Here is a 17,497-nt window from a genome sequence, read left to right on the forward strand (position 1 = left end):
GTCATCAGCCAGTGGCCCATGCATATCGACTGTCACTAAAAATCAGTGGTAAAACGTGAGGAAATGCTAGATTTTTTTTATAGCTGGCAAAGTTAAAGTCTAATGAAATACACTGACACCTTATTTTTGTCCTTTCAAAAGTAACTGAATGCCTTGCTACATACAGATGAAACTAAAAAATAAAAAATTATATCGTGCAAAAGTTAGTTTATTTCAGTAATTCAACTTAAAAGGTGAAACTAATATATAGACTCATTACATGCAAAGTGAGATATTTCAAGCCTTTGTTATAATTTTAATGATTATGGCTTACAGCTATGAAAACCTTTTCACAGTATTCTAATTTTGAATTTGCGGTTTTCATAAGCTGTAAGCCATTATCATTAAAATTATAACAAATAAAGGCTTGAAATATCTCACTTTCTGAATATCTGAACCCCATAATAAAGATGGACAGTGACATTGAAATTTGCAGTGGCAGCAGTACTGCAGGGCTCTGTGGAAGTGGAGGACTTCTCTCCTCCTGAATCCCCAGACACACACACACACACCTCTGAAGGGATTGAAAAGTCCTCTGGACTTGGTACCGCATCACTCGCAAGACTCGCAAGACTGCATTAGTGAACAAGGCCGAAGTCCACCATTCTCCAGTTCTCAAAGCTCTCTCTCTAAAAATGCTTGCTACACACACATAGTTTAGATGTGTCCGTGGTTGATGGCCAGCCAACCGCCCGCAGAGTCTAACCCTGGCAGCATCGCGGGGAAAACATATGCATCACACTGGAACTTTTGCACCACGAAAACAAACACTTTGGTTTTCATGGTGATTGCCATGATTGCCTCTCTCATCTACTACGCAATATCACAGTTTGACATGTCTGTCATTGGAAAGATCCACATGGTGTCATGAATAATTAAGAGATAGTGTATTCTCATAGGATAAGAATACTCAGTCTCATAAATAATTATGAGACACCGATGAGTCATCAAAGTACTATAGTGCTCTGCCACCTCACAACCTGTGTGTTTTGCTAGTTTCAGCCCGATGCAGTTATCATTTTCACGTCCTGCGCCACGTTGTATAAATAGCAAATGCATTTGTGCCCATCTGTGCGCCATGGGCTGGTCTGAAAACGAGGTGTGTTCTGGCGCATTGTTGGCACGTTGCTATTTTGAGGAACTGAAATAGACTGAGCCATTGACCAACTGAAACCTGGTCTAAAGTAAAAAAAAAAAATTACAGAGCGTGTTAATGTGAATAATGAAAAAAAAAATATATGAAAAAAAGCAAATCACATTAAAAGACAACAATTTTTGCAACATGACCTTAGATATTGGAAAGGTTGAAGGCTATCTTTTCAATTTCACTGTTCTGACCACATTCAAAGAGACAGGCAATGTACTTTTGATCCTCACACTCTGCCAGATCTGAGTATCCACTTGGACCTTTATTGATGCACTGCATGGGTTCCCATTGCATGGGATCCAACGGTGATTTATTCACATAGATTGTGAGATCCTTTCTCTTGTTTTTATCAGATGGATGAGAATAGAGCAGCCATGTACTCTGATCAGAGGAAAGAATTTTCAGCACACTGCCTTGGCAACCATTACCAGTCTCTATCAGCTGTGCAGGTGTAGGCTTGTTAAAAGTTTTTCCACCACTCCTGCTTTGAGCCTCGACTCTGAGGCCGGATGTACTTCGAGCATTGCAGTACAGTGTGTCGTCTATCTCAGCCATCTGACACTCATTAGACACCAGATCTTCCATTTGGTTTCCTACGTTCCAAGTGCTTCCTTTATCATCGCTGTAGAATGCAAATGCATGTGATACGGGGGAGGACCAACACCTTTTGGAATCAAAATAATAGGCATATGCTGGGATAATCAGTCTTCCGTTCTCCATTTGAACACCATGTCCTGGTCCAACAGCAAAGGTGGCCCAGTTTTTCTCCTTTTCACTGATCACATCTTTCAAGTTCGTAACATCACTCCAGTTTCTGCCAGTGTCCTTACTGGTTATGTAACAAAGTTGTGCCTGGTTCTTTTTTGCTTTTATTTGATCAGATTCAGAGACACCAAAGGGAACACAAATAAAAAACAGGAAGAGCGTATCAGAATCTTTCTCATAGACCGGACATGGATTCATGCTGCGGTGGTTGAGTAGAAGACCTGAATTGAGCACCAGATGACCACTTTCCCACTGAAATAAAAACCAAAACATCATGACTGTTCATACCTTTAATAAACTGTGTAAAGAATCTATGAAATAGTTCAGTTGTGAAGAAAATTGTCAGTTATGAAAAATATTACATGTTTATTAGTAATTAATATAATATAATAATCATAATATTAAATAAACATGTCTAGTACCTCAACATTCTTGTCATTCTTCCACAACCCTCTTCTCATCACAAGCACTTCTGCATCAGCGTCGTCAGGAGTTGTCCGCTTTTCAGCGAAGGCAAGGTAGGTTTGTTCTTTACTGATATAGATGAGAGCTGGAATTCTGTACGTCACCTGCTTTTTATTAACTTTTGCCTCCTGTGCAAATAATGTTGTTGCTGTTGTTGTGTTGTCGAGTGGAACTGAATCGCTGTTTGAAGATGTATTGTTACCCATTGTAAAATTCTAGCCCTATAAACAGAAATAATAAATAGTAGAAGTATTAGTAAGAGTATCACTGTGCACTTCAGCAACGTTTATGAATGTATGAATTACATTGCTTGAGATACCAACTCAAATCAAATCAGAATGATTTTAGACCTTTTCTCAGAATTATGTTGGCTTGATAAAAGTCCTATGGACTTTCATTGAGGGGGTCAAAACTTTTATACAATAACCCTTTTAGGCTTGGTTTCACAGACAGGGCCTAGATTAAAGGGTTAGTTCATCCAAAAAGAATTCTGTCAGTAATTACTCACCCTCATGTTGTTCCGACCCCATCCCATTAAAGTTAGAAAAGACATCGTTAAAATAGTCCAAGTGACTACAGTGGCTCAACCTAAAGTTTATCAAGTGACAAGAATACTTTTTGTGCACAAAAAAACAAACAAAAATAATGACTTTATTCCACTATTCATTTTCTTCTGCTTGGGCCTGAGTGAGTTCACGTATACCCCTTTTCCACCAAGGCAGTGCTGGTGCCGGTTCGGAGCCGGTGCCTACTCGCGAACCAGTTCTTTGTGTTACGACAGCCAAAGAACCGGTTCTCGGCCAGGAAAATTGGTTCCAAAGCGGCACCAACTCTTTGCTGGACTAGAACCGTTCTTTTCCCACGTCATGCTTTCGTCTGGGTTATTGTGACCAACAACTCGACGGGAAAGGTTGTGACCGCCATTGCTAAAAACACAGCGCTAGCTAGTGGAAAGAATGATTGAAGAAAGATAGATTCTAAAGCGAAACAGTGGTCGGTGGAGGAGACAAACTGTTTGTTTGCGGTATGGTTCTCGTATGACGAGGACGTATGGCAACGTGCACAGTGATGTAACGACGTCGTTCGCTGGGCTCTCTAGTCAGTGGAAAAACAAACAGGTTCTGAGAAGGTTCGCAAGTTGAACCAACTTTGAACCAGCACCAGTTCCGAACCAGTTCTTTTTTGGTGGAAAAGGGGTAGTAGTGTAACAGCGCAGCGCTTCTGGGTTCTACGTCACCATGTAGGCTCACTATTGGCCGACGCTGGTCATGTGTGTGATGCGTGTGACGTACAATACAGAAGCGCTGCGCAGTTACACTACGTGAACTTAGGTTGAGCCACTGTAGTCACTTGGACTATTTTAATGATGTCTTTTCTAACTTTAATGGGATGGAAGATATCGATTACATAGAAGTCTATGGAGGAGTGATCCAGCTCTCAGATTTCATCATACATATCTTAATTTGTGTTCCGAAGATGAACGAAAATCTTATGGGCTTGGAACAACATGAGGGTGAGTAATTACTGGCAGAATTTTCATTTTTGGGTGAACTATCCCTTTAAGTCAGTATTAGGCCTTAGTTCAATTGACCTATTGGTAAGCCCCTCCCCTCAAACGCAGATGAGCCAATGGCAGTTGAGTATCAATTGTACAGGGACCAGAACTCAGACATCTTTAGGTTTCAGCGCCATAGAGAAACATTGGAATTTGTCAAAATTGATCAAACACATCTTGGGCCAAGGTGACAATTATGACATTTAAGTAGCTTTTATACACATAAAGATATGTCAGTGCAAGTTGCTTTCAGTTTAAACAGCTCAAACATGCATTTTAGTCTGGGACTAGCTTAAGCCTTGTCTGTTGAACTGGGAAAATTAGTAGCTTTATTCCTCAAATATCTCTCACTAGCAAAGTCTAGCAACTGGCTTACACTGTAAAAAAGAAAAAAGAAAAAAAAAAAGGAATCATGGGTCTTGTCCTTTTCATTAAAAATATTGTGTATATTTTATTAAGAAATGTATCGTTGTATAAAAAATATTAAGAACATTTCCCTAATTTTTTTTCAGACTGTTTGTGTGACGTAGTGTGCCCCTTACCAAAAAGAAGTATACTTCAAGTTCATTTTATGAAGTATACTTAAGTAATGTTAAAGTATATTTTAATGTATACTTCATGTAGTAAGTATACTAATGTCAATGTACTAGTAGTAAACTTGCAAGTGTTCTATTTTAATACTGCTTGGGGCTAAATTGGCTCACTTTTAGTATAAAAAGTATACGTTTAAGTGTACTCAAAAGTACTGTAAACTTTGTGTTTACTACTATTTCACAACTACATTTCTCATTTGTACAGCATCTGAACTACAAGTTAACTTATAAGTATATTAGTAGTTTGCTATTTTTATACTAGTAGTAGGCCTACTTTTTTTAGTTTATGAAAGCGCACTTTGTAGTATACTCTCAGTAAACAACTAGTTTAATAGTTTTATACTGCAAGTATCCTTGTACGTTTTCTTTAAAGGGTCATGAAACCATAAACTCAGGGGGCGCATAGATCTAGGTTATGTACGGAACGCTTTTTTTTTTTAAGCGGAAAATGTATTATTTTCAAATATATGCATTTAGTGTATATGTATATAGTTATAGTTATAGTGTAACAAACATATATATTTTATAATAACATAATTATACACATGCATTAATATGTTTTGAATACAATTACGATTACTGTAGGCTAATATATGTAGCAGGGCATTCAGTTACTTTTGAAAGAACAAAAATAAGGTGTCAGTGTATTTTATTATACTTTAACTTTGCCAGCTATGGCAAATCTAGCATTTCCTCACGTTTTACCACTGATTTTTAGTGGACAGTCGATATGGCCACTGGCTGATGACCGTTATAAAAGCTGAGAAAATTGCATTTTAGTCAAAGACTTCGTCCGGATGGGATTCAGAACGATGATCAAAATAGATGCAGTAGATCGAGTCCATCAACACCCTCGAAGCTTCACAGTCCTTTAGCTCGTCCTGGGTTGACATTTCATTCGGTAACATTAGGCAGTTTTGATTTATATGCTGTTTAATGTTGATGATAACATTATTTTACATTTGTGTGAACAATCTTCTATCACTTGTTTCAGCTTCTTCTTCTCCTGTGTTTTGATCCGGAGATTCTTTACTCTTTCAGAAGATGTGTAATAGCGGCCCCAACCGCATAACAGTGAAAACACTGATAGCCTGAAATTTCAAAGTAAATTCCAAAGTACACTACCAGTGGACTAGCCTACTCAAAAATTCAGATACTCTTTTTAGAGAATTAGGAACATATCTGTTTACTTTATAAATCAATATTTTCAAACAATGTAAGTTTGTATGTAAAACTATGTGAATTGTTTTTATTTAATAGGCTAATCTCAATCAAAAGATTAAACACAACTACATGCCAAGTATAGTCTTCTTAGAATACTTATACTTTTAAGTATATTTCGAGCAAAATATAGGGACATGTAGGCTAAATAAACTTAGACCTTTCTGTCAGTACAAGTATACATAAGTGCAATTTTAAGTATATTTCTGAGAAGTATAAAAAGTAGACTGAAAGTACTTTCTTGTTTTTAGTTTAAAAGAAGTATAATAGCACACTTGAAAAAAAAAATTCTTAAGGGGCTATATCTTTTCTAACTGTAGAACTGTGTTCTAACCAACTTGCAGTTTTCCTAAAAAACAATAACCAAAACTCGGAAAAACTCCAATAGACTTACATTGACGGAATGTTCAGACTTTTCAAACTCACACTGTCAAAAATTCAAATCTAAACTCCCTGAAGCCCATTAAGGTGATGATACACAGGGCAACTTTTAGAGCGATGTTGCTGGGCAAAATGTTGCCGAGCGATTATTGCTTCGGCACTTTCCCGTTGAGAATGGGCAACAAATTTCTATCTGGCTATTTTAGATCGGTCATGGGCCCTGTGTCTCATCTGATTCCCCGTTAATGGCAACATTGCCCAGTAATATTGCTCAAAAAGTTGCCAAGTGTATTATCACCTTTAGGCTCAATTAAACTTCCATTCTATATATTATTTATAAGCCATTAAGACTTATTCAAACTCAAACTAATAAACTCATAAACTCTAAACTCATAAGCTCAAACTCTAAACTATAGTAAACTCAAACTCCAAACTCATAAACTTTAAATTCATAAACTCAAAATCAAACTTAAACTCATAAACTCAAACTCTAAAATAAATCTATTTATCTATATTTTAAAACTACAAACTAAAACTTAAACTATTTCAAACTGAAAACCTTCAAACTTTAAAACTACTTAACTTTCTGGCTAGGCTTTTTCAAGCCAACTTAAAGGTTGTCAACAAACTTTTTATATTGTTAGTTATTATCTAATTTGTACTTAAATTGTTGTTTACCATAACCTATATGGGTTACTTCCATGGTTTCGGTCCTTGTTGATAATTCTCCATTAGACTATAAGAAGCAATACTCACAGAAATGATGTTTCCTGCAGCAGCAGCAGCAGCAAATGATTCTCACAGCAGGGTTGTGTCACCACAAACACTAGAGCCTCTACTCAGGTCTGACCAAAACATGCTGAGCATCCTGTATTTATTATCATATATCAACCAGGGGCGAATTAGTAACTAATTAGTTAGTTACTAATTATTTAAATCTAGCCCCGAATGTTTGCCATGGAACAGGTCCCTGAGTTTATGGGAAATATGATAAGAATAAAGTAAATATTGGTTGTTCGCACACACACGCAACAAGTGATTCAGCCTATCCTTGAATATCTCCTGGAGTTGCACACAACAGCAAACAATCTCACAGCAATTGCAGTTTTTCTGATGACATGGCATGTGCGGCCCAGACACACATAATAGCAGCAACATACAGGGAAAGGGTAGCCTCTTCAACCTCAACAGAACAGACATGAAGAGCAGACTGCTCAGGGGTGGCCTCCAGAATTTGGGGAATGCAGGAAGTCCTCTTCCTCCTCCGTTTACGAGAGCGAGGGGGCGCTGCAGCGAATGATGGCTCTGGGTCGGCTGTGCAGGCGTTGGGCTTTGGATCAGCTGGGCAGGCGACTGGCTCTGGATCTGGATCTGGCTCAGGCTCGGGCTCGAGCTTTGGCTCTAGCTCGACTGGGTAGGCACAATGCACGGGTTTGGCAAAAGCAGCACACTTGCGGGCCCCACAGACAGACATAATGGCTGGATCAAACATTTTCGACGCCAGATCAGCGCTATTCGACACCAGCTTCCGTGACCTAGGCCAGGTGATCTCAGCTACGGGTCCGGAGCTGTGATGGACCGTTTCCTTTCCAGGCCTGGTTGGGCTGACTGGATGCCTGGGTTTAGCTGGGCTGGAGAGACAGGCAGACTTGAGATTGGAGATAGCCCAAGTGGGGATAAAGCTATCCCAACATGTGGGGATCGCATCCCTCCAGTCCATCCCAGTGACGTCAGGTAACGGTCATGGGTCGATGTACTGGACCGCGATCTTGTAACTCCCTATGATGGTGTTGTCTCCCAGGGTACTGTCCGCCACCAGCAAACAGAACTTGTCCGTGAATTCGAACAGATCACGGCTCGTTGGAGCAACAGGTGGAAAGCTTTCTCCAAAGTAAAGGAGTGGAGCTAAACTTGGACCACATCGAAGCATGCCACCCTCTACCCAGGAAGAGCAACACCAAGCCCGTAGTCATCATCCGATTTGTCAATAGGAAGAATAAAACAGCATTGTTGAAGCAAGGACGCAAACTCAAAGGAACAAATGTCTACTTGAACGAACACTTGACAAAGAAGAACGCCGAAATAGCCTGGAAAGCAAGAGACCTCAAGAAACAACATAAAATCCAAAACACATGGGTAAACAACTGCAAAATCTTTATAAAGTTGAATGGCTCAGCGGAGGAAGCCAAGATTCTCACCGTGAGACATTTGGAGGAACTGGACAAGTATCAGTGAATGTAAAGAGTCAACGCATATGCCGACGTGAATACATCAAGGTAACTTCTGACTTACAGTTGAACTATGATAACTATACTGTATGTCCAATCCAAAGGACAATAATACTGAACTATTGCAGAGAATCCATGAACTCTAACTGCTGGACCTGAATATGTTTAGATATACAGAATACAATAATCATGACACAGAGACAGACATTGACCTGGATAACAATTTTCTTTCTTCTGCTAATATTAATTGCAAGTATTATACTAATGCACAGTATAATACTAACTTGATTACAAAGGGTAAACTGTCTATTATCCATTTCAACAGTCGAAGTATGTACTCCAATTACAATGAAATACGTGACTATTTAGTCATTTGTTCATCCTTTTAAGTGTCATAGCAATATCTGAAACTTGGTTTAATGATGACAAAGGAATCAACTTTGCAATAAATGACTATGACCTCAACTATATCAATAGACAAAACAAAACAGGTGGTGGCGTAGCACTGTACGTCCACAAAACAATACATTAGTCAATAGTAAATAGTTTGTCAATAGCACTTGATAATGGAATGGAATGTGTAACTATCGAACTAAAAAATGAAAAGCAAAAGAATATTATCATAAGCTGTGTCTATAGGTCACCTGGATCAAGTGTAGACTTATTCAATGAATGGATGGTTAAATTGTTTTCCTAAGTTATAAATAAGCCCTTATTTGTATGTGGGGATTTCAATATTGACCTTTTGAACTCAAACAAACACAAACCTGAATTTGTTGATAGAATGTATAGTATGTCCTTATTTCCATCAATCACAAAGCCCAGTAGGATCACCTCTCACAGCACAACCTTAATTGATAACATCTTTACCAACAACCTTTTAAATAATACTGTTAATGGTCTATTGATCTGTGACATCACCGACCACTTACCAGTCTTTACTATATATGACTGTAATGTTTGTAAACGTAATATAACCTGCAATGTGAATTATAGACGAGTACGAACTGAGGAAGCTATTAATGGGTTTAATGAAGAATTAAGGTCACAAGATTGGAACACTATTTATGGAGAGATGCAGACTGATGTGGCTTACAATAAATGTATAGAAATATTTACTTCCTTGTACAACAAGCACTGTCCCATCAGAGTATTTAGTAAACCGAAAAAAAAAAAAAAATACAAAATGCCCTTGGATTTCCAAAGGCCTGCAGAATGCATGTTAGAAGAAAAATAACCTTTATAAAAAATGTGTTAAATCAAAAACCAAAGAAGCTGAGGATAGATACAAGCTGTACAAAAATAAATTGACAGCTATAATGAGAATGGCGAAAAAACAATATTATGAAAACCTATTACTTGCTAATAAATCTAACATAAAAAGAACCTGGGCAGTATTAAATAGTATCATTAAGCAAGGATTTAATAAATCTGATTATCCGGAATATTTTGTTGACTCTAATGGAGAAAACTATGACATGAATAAACTAGTCAATGATTTCAATAATTTTTTTGTAAATGTTGGCCCTGATTTAGCAGCCAATATTCCAAACCAAGAATTGGAGCTTAACTCTGAAAGAAACGACCATACTATTTTCCTCTCTTCTGTCAGTGAGTGTGAAATAATGAATATTGTTCAAAAATCAAATAACAAGTTATCTACAGACTGTCATTCAATCAATATGGCACTAATAAAAAAGACAATTAAAAGTATCATAAAGCCTCTAACACATATCTGTAACCTGTCGCTTAAAACCGTCTGTGTGCCAGGAAAAATGAAAATTGCTAAGATCATACCCTTGTTCAAAAATGGAAATAGGAATTACTTCACTAATTACAGACCCATTTCACTCCTTCCTCAATTTTCAAAAATTTTTGAAAAGGTTTTTGACAAACGGTTAGAAAACTTCATACATAAGCATAAGCTAATTAATGAAGGACAATATGGGTTCAGACCCAATAAATCCACTTCAATGGCCATAATTGGTGCCACAGAAGAAATATCGAAGGCATTAACAACTACAAAACATGCAATAGGAATTTTTATTGATCTCAAAAAAGCGTTTGATACCATCAACCATGATATACTACTTAAGAAATTAGAACGATATGGGATACGGGGGGTGGCTGGGAAATGGGTGAAAAGTTATTTGAGCGACAGAGTACAGTATGTCCAAATGGGTGAGCTCTCTTCTGAATGTCTTGACATTGCTTGTGGTGTCCCCCAGGGGTCAGTACTGGGCCCCAAATTATTTAATTTGTATATTAATGATATTTTTAATGTTTCTCAATTGGTGAAATGTGTATTGTTTGCTGATGATACAAACATTTTCTATAGTGACGACAGTTTGGAGCGACTTATCAACTGTTATGAGGATGAAGGTAGACGAAGGGAATGAACCCAATCGCAGACAGTAGTCACAGCACACGGTTTATTATATGCAAATAATAGGGAAAACAAAGCCCACGAGGGGGCAAAACAAGACAGGACAACAAATGACTAAACTAAACTAGGACTTGACATAACTTGACTACAAACAAATAGCTAATACAGAAACAGAACTTTCTCTTGACGACACTCTTGACAGGGTACTCACAGAGACAAACAAAGTCTCACAATGAATGATAGCATGTAGCAAGTAACAGGTAAACAATGAACCGGCACAAGACAGCAAACACAAGGGGATTAAATAGGGAGACTAATGATAACAACAGGGGCCTGTACCATGAAGGTAGCTGAACAAACTCGGGGTTACAGGATTGGTTTTGAGTTGACAAATCCAAACCGTTGCGATCAGGCTTTATTGGTACCATGATGCAGCTCATCAACTTTCTCTGTCAACTCGGGCTTTGATCCTCAAGCTATGATTACTCCACGCGCGCGTGCACATAAAAGAGTGACGTCGACACTGAACAACCAATCGCGGGTAGTAGAGCGAGAGCGTTATATTTTTCCGCGGAGGAGCAAGAGATAATTATTCAGAATTACGATGAATTTAAATATGTATTTCAAGCTCGAAACAATACGGTCTCTGTGCCAAAGCAAGAGAAGACTGTTGGAGAAAGATTGCTGATTGTTAATGTGTAAGTTAAACAAATACGTTCTATATTTATGTAAAATTATGTATATGTATGTGTAGCCTATATGTTTACTATACCCTATAGCCTATTTGTATAATATATAAAAAATGTACATGTATGTACTAAGAAAGATTAATATTCCTTGATTTTTAAATGCAACCCCAACTCCAAATGTTCTTGGCAGCAGATAAAGACAAAATATAAAAATAATAATTCAAAGTGGTGAGTATTTACCACAACCTTTTATTACTTCTGTGAACATTTGATCACAAACACTTGTTTGCAGCAAACAGAAATAAAGAGTTAAATTCAGAAAACCAGAATACACTGGCGGAGGAGTTGGCTCTGAGTAGGCAATAAGGGGCGGCCGATTATGGATGGGATTAGAGGTGCTGTACAATCTGACCCCGGTGCTGGCTCCTTTAAGTAAGTAACACTGGGTACGTGTGCAATACATTACTACTTTTAATTTGTAAATATGGCTGACTGTATGTTCTGCAGTAGAGAGAAATGTGTCCCTGTTGAAGCCAGCACACACACACACACACACAGTCTCCCACACAGAGGTCAGTATGCAGCAGACAGAACACCAGAAACATAACCTGCTTTACAACAGTTATGCTTTACATTGGCCTATTTTTATTTATTAGGGTGGAGGAAATGAAGACACTCTGTCTGTGTGTTCTCAGACAGTTGCTGATGTGAATGCACTGGGCTTTTTATTATGGCAAACATTTGAATGTGTGGCATTAAAAAAGGGACTGGCCCTTACACATCTCTTTTATTGTAGGATTTTACACAACCTGCCCCAGAAACTGAGGCCTCTACCTCAATGGCCTTCAGAAGAAATGTGTAAGGATTTAAATCCCTTGACATAAATTACAGTCAGTCCTGTGTTTGTAGGAAGGCAAGGAACTTTTTGTGATTTGATGAGCCTCCAGAAAACTTGTAATGATCATGTTTGTGGTGGAATTATGTTTCAGGTGGAAACAGACTCAGTCAGGGCCCTGTACAAAATGAGACTTGAACTAGACTGCACACTAAAGGAGTCTTGAACTAGACTGTTCACTAAAGGAGACTTGAACTAGACTGCACACTAAAGGAGTCTTGAACTAGACTGTTCACTAAAGGAGACTTGAACTAGACTGCACACTAAAGGAGACTTGAACTAGACTGCACACTAAAGGAGACTTGAACTAGACTGCACACTAAAGGAGACTTGAACTAGACTGTTCACTAAAGGAGACTTGAACTAGACTGCACACTATAGGAGACTTGAACTAGACTGCACACTAAAGGAGACTTGAACTAGACTGCACACTAAAGGAGTCTTGAACTAGACTGCACACTAAAGGAGTCTTGAACTAGACTGTTCACTAAAGGAGACTTGAACTAGACTGCACACTAAAGGAGTCTTGAACTAGACTGCACACTAAAGGAGTCTTGAACTAGACTGTTCACTAAAGGAGACTTGAACTAGACTGCACACTATAGGAGACTTGAACTAGACTGCACACTAAAGGAGACTTGAACTAGACTGCACACTAAAGGAGTCTTGAACTAGACTGCACACTAAAGGAGTCTTGAACTAGACTGCACACTAAAGGAGTCTTGAACTAGACTGTTCACTAAAGGAGTCTTGAACTAGACTGTTCACTAAAGGAGACTTGAACTAGACTGCACACTAAAGGAGACTTGAACTAGACTGCACACTAAAGGAGACTTGAACTAGACTGCACACTAAAGGAGACTTGAACTAGACTGTTCACTAAAGGAGACTTGAACTAGACTGCACACTATAGGAGACTTGAACTAGACTGCACACTAAAGGAGACTTGAACTAGACTGTTCACTAAAGGAGTCTTGCACTAGACTGCACACTAAAGGAGTCTTGGACTAGACTGTTCACTAAAGGAGACTTGAACTAGACTGCACACTAAAGGAGACTTGAACTAGACTGCACACTAAAGGAGACTTGAACTAGACTGCACACTAAAGGAGACTTGAACTAGACTGCACACTAAAGGAGACTTGAACTAGACTGCACACTAAAGGAGTCTTGAACTAGACTGCACACTAAAGGAGTCTTGAACTAGACTGCACACTAAAGGAGTCTTGAACTAGACTGTTCACTAGGAGCTGACTGTGAGCTGAGAAAAAAAAAATGGAGATCAAACAGCTGAATAAAACTGATCTCAGTATGTGAACTTATTTAACCAAGTAACACTTTAGTATGAATATTTATTAATGAAACTTTCTCTTGCTCTCTTTCTCCCTCTCATCCCACAAAACCAATAAAACAGTTTGAGACTTATCTGCAGTTTCAATGTGCTTTTATTAAGTGTAATATTGTATGGTGATTGCATCTACATCTGCACCAGCTGAGTGGTCAAGTGTGATCGGGTCAGTTTCATCGGGGAGAAGCTGGTTTTGTGGTGGTTCTCGCTCTGTTCTACTGGTGGCTATAATGTGCAGAATGCCACATGCATGCAGCCACTATCTCTGATGCCCGCTCTGGTGACTCTTAAGCACTGAACACAGTTGAAACGTGCCTTTAGGATGCCAAAGGTCATCTCGATCTTCACTCTGGTTTTACTGAGGGCCACATTGAAGCGGTGCTGTGGCCCTGTCTGAGGTCAGAGGGTTATTGTGTAGGTTTTTCTATCTCAGTTCAAATTAACTGTTTTGTACTGTACCAAATTTAACTTGCTTTCCTCAAAGCGCTGACACAACACAGACTCATGGAAAATTCGTGAGTCAAGCACTGGAGCCAGGCCATTTAGCATCCAAACTTGTGATCATACGTTCATGACCACAAGTCATCTGCAGATGAAATGTTTAGTAGATCATTTTTATATCTGTTAATGTTACTAATTTAAAGATTCATCTCACAGAAAATAATCATCTCACAAATTCACATCTCTACCTGAAGTGATAGGATTTCCTATTAACATCTGCCTCATGTTCTCTTAGAGCAGTGGAGACTGGAGCAATAGACTATCATAAGATTAATAATAATAATATAATAATAAATAATATATAAAATAATATATATATTATATATATATAAAATATATATATATATATATATATATAAAATATATATAATAAATAATAATAATAAAAATAATAATAATAATAAAGATTTAAAATAATTCTTAACATGTATTATATTGTATAGTACATTTGTGAAATGTGCATTTTGAAGAAAAAAAGTGTTCATGTGATGTCACCCTATCAATATATCTTACCGGCAATTTTATAAAAGCCCTCTTTTATGGACATAGTCGATAAATGTCCGGGGAACACTATTAATGAAACTATTCATGTACTCCTGCAGAGCAAGGACCATCTTGCGAATGGTTCGACAAACCGTGTTTTCCCCCAGCTTCTGTGCATCACCCACCGTGCAAGTATGTACCACTTGCAAAAAAACACAAACGCAATACCATTTGCGGTACAGTAATGAATTCGACGTGTTAAATTATTTATGTGCGGCTCAAGAAGTTCGCAAAGATAAGACATTCCTTCCGCGGAAAAGCTGTATCTTTCATACAAGTAACTATCAGGAAAGGCAAGGGGATTTTGTCAGGCTAAAAACTCTTTCTTTACAAAGTGCTCGTCTAACAATTTGCGCTGAGATGTCCACCGGATTTGGAAGAAAAGGTGAAGTCATTGCAACAAACACTTGGAATAAGTTACGTCACCTATATGTTTCTTTGCTCTCAGCTGATTGGTCAAACTTCAGTCTGAGATCTCGAATCCCGGAGCAGGTTAGCCGTGCAGCGTAAGATACCATGGCGACGAACACCGATTAAAGCCGAGCTACTTTCATAGTACCTAAAACCCAGGGTTGGCGGAAACTAAACTGAAACATAGCCGGCTAGCCACCTAATCCGGCTTCATGGTACAGGCCCCAGGTGACACAGGTAAAGCAATAATGACAAAACGAGGATAACAAGGGGGCGGGGCAAGAGAACGAGACAACACAAGCACATGGCCCAAACAAATGGCCATGTGCTTGTACACAAAACATGGGTCTGTCATGATCCTGCCTCAAGAATTAAAGAATGACAAGGACTAGATGGCAGAATCATGACAATCAACGTTGTAAATAAAGAATTAAGTAAATTAAAAAAACGAATTATCCTTAAACCTAGATAAATCTAAAGTGATGTTTTTTGGAAAGTATCAAGCCGATTCACAGAAACTGGTTGAGATAGATGGAGTACACATTGAAAATGTTCAGGAAATATTTTTTTTTAGGTGTAACGATAGACCATAAGTTAAGTTTGAATGCCCACATCAGACATATAACTACTAAAGTCTCCAAAAGCCTTGCTATAATTAGTAGAGTTAAACATATACTTGATCATGATGCACTCCATACCTTGTATTGTTCTTTAATACAGCCATATCTAACCTATTGTGTAGAGGTATGGGGCAATAATTACAAAAATGTAATACAGTCACTTTTTTTGCTACAGAAAAGGGCTGTACGAATTATACACAAGGCCGCCTATTTTGAGCACACAAATCCTCTCTTTCTTAAATCAAAGTTATTAAAAATGCAGGATCTTGTAAAATTATATAATGCACAGTTCATGTTTAAAGCGTATCACTATTTATTACCTGTGAACATTCAAAATATGTTTTCTCATAAAGAGCAGTCGTACAGTTTGAGAGGATTTGGGAACTTTGTGGTCCCAATGGCGGGTTCCACCAGGAGGAGTTTTTCTATGTCTGTATGTGGGGTTACTTTGTGGAATAATTTGGGGCTTGAATTAAAGCAATGTCCAAGCATTCACCTTTTCAAACGGCTTTACAAACAAAAGGTCTGGTCCCATTACAATGATAATGAGGTTTGATTGTATCAATGTTGTGTGGAGTGTTGGATTAGTTGTTATTTACCCTTGTGGTATTCCATCTACCATTGTTGGTAGCTGTTCGTCATTGTTATGTACCCTTGTGGTATTCCGTCTACCATTGTTGGCATTTGATAATCATTGTTACCTGAGGTAAAATATGTATATTATGAATATGTATAGTATGTATGTGTGGTTTTGCACATATGCAACTATAATACTGTTTCTTAATGAGGTATTATTATTACTATTATTTTATTTTTATTATTTTTTTCTTTGAGATAATTGAAGAAGGAAGCAGCTATTTTGTTTGTATAAATTCTTTGACAGACTGGGGTGGGGTTCAATAAGTTTTACTTCTCCCCACTCCATTTCAAGCATAAGTGTATAAGTTATTATTATTATTATTATTATTGTGTATTCTTTCTGTTGTCACACTATTTGCTTGAAATAAATAAATAAATGACAATGAAATGAAATGCCGAAGGGACAGGGTTGGAGCTTTTACTGTTTTTTGAAGGTCGGTCGTTCTGTCAGGGTAATGCAGGTTGAAGACGAGGAGACAGGATTTCAATACCTCTGGTTTATTCACCAACTCAGATTACAGGAATACTCAGGAACTTAGGAACTTCAGAAACTCAGGAATACAATTACATTCAACACTGACCTTGACACTTCAACGACCGACAAAGACTGAAGGAACACACAGGGCTTAAATACACAAGGAAACAGATCAAGGAAATATGACACAGCTGGGGCAAAACAAACGAGCTAACTAAATGAGGTGATTAACAGGGCACAGGTGAGACAGATGAATTAATCAGTGGTGGAAAGAGTACTAAATAATTGCACTTAAGTAAAAGTATTGCTACTTAAGTAATAATTTACTTGAGTACAAGTAGAAGTACTGAAAAATAATATGACTCAAGTAAGAGTAAATAAGTAGTTTGCTTAAAAACTACTCAAGTAACTACGTTACAAAGTACTTTAGTATTATTTTTCTATTTTTACCCAAAATGGGGAGATGATAGCGATATGGAGCGCTAAACACTCTCATGTCAATTCTGTTTCATTCATACTGGAAGCCCAGTACACACTGATTCATACCTCACACAGAAAGTCCACAAGTGAGATTCATAGAAGTGATTCACTTATGA

At 37.9% G+C, this 17,497-nt stretch overlaps 1 protein-coding gene across 1 annotated transcript; it reads right to left on the reverse strand.

The window, feature by feature from the left end:
* Positions 1-438: 438 nt before the first annotated feature.
* LOC311304115 (sialidase-3-like) lies at positions 439-7,003 on the reverse strand. Its single transcript, XM_084430975.1, has 3 exons — positions 6,923-7,003; positions 2,374-2,637; positions 439-2,203 (listed from the first exon to the last, which is right to left on the reverse strand). Exons 2-3 carry the CDS (start codon positions 2,620-2,622, stop codon positions 1,328-1,330), a joined length of 1,125 nt encoding a protein of 374 aa, XP_084287101.1. The 5' UTR covers positions 2,623-2,637; positions 6,923-7,003; the 3' UTR covers positions 439-1,327.
* Positions 7,004-17,497: the final 10,494 nt, after the last annotated feature.

Source organism: Rutilus rutilus (genome assembly GCF_951802725.1).
Source record: "Rutilus rutilus genome assembly, chromosome: 14".
In the NCBI taxonomy this organism is placed as follows: Eukaryota; Metazoa; Chordata; class Actinopteri; order Cypriniformes; family Leuciscidae; genus Rutilus; species Rutilus rutilus.

Bases quoted from the DNA above. Each gene is read 5' to 3' on its own strand.
- LOC311304115 (XM_084430975.1), bottom strand. From the start codon at position 2,622: ATGGGTAACAATACATCTTCAAACAGCGATTCAGTTCCACTCGACAAC. The intron at 2,204-2,373 runs GTACTAGACATG...TTTTTATTTCAG, and splicing joins AGAATGACAAGAATGTTGAG to TGGGAAAGTGGTCATCTGGT.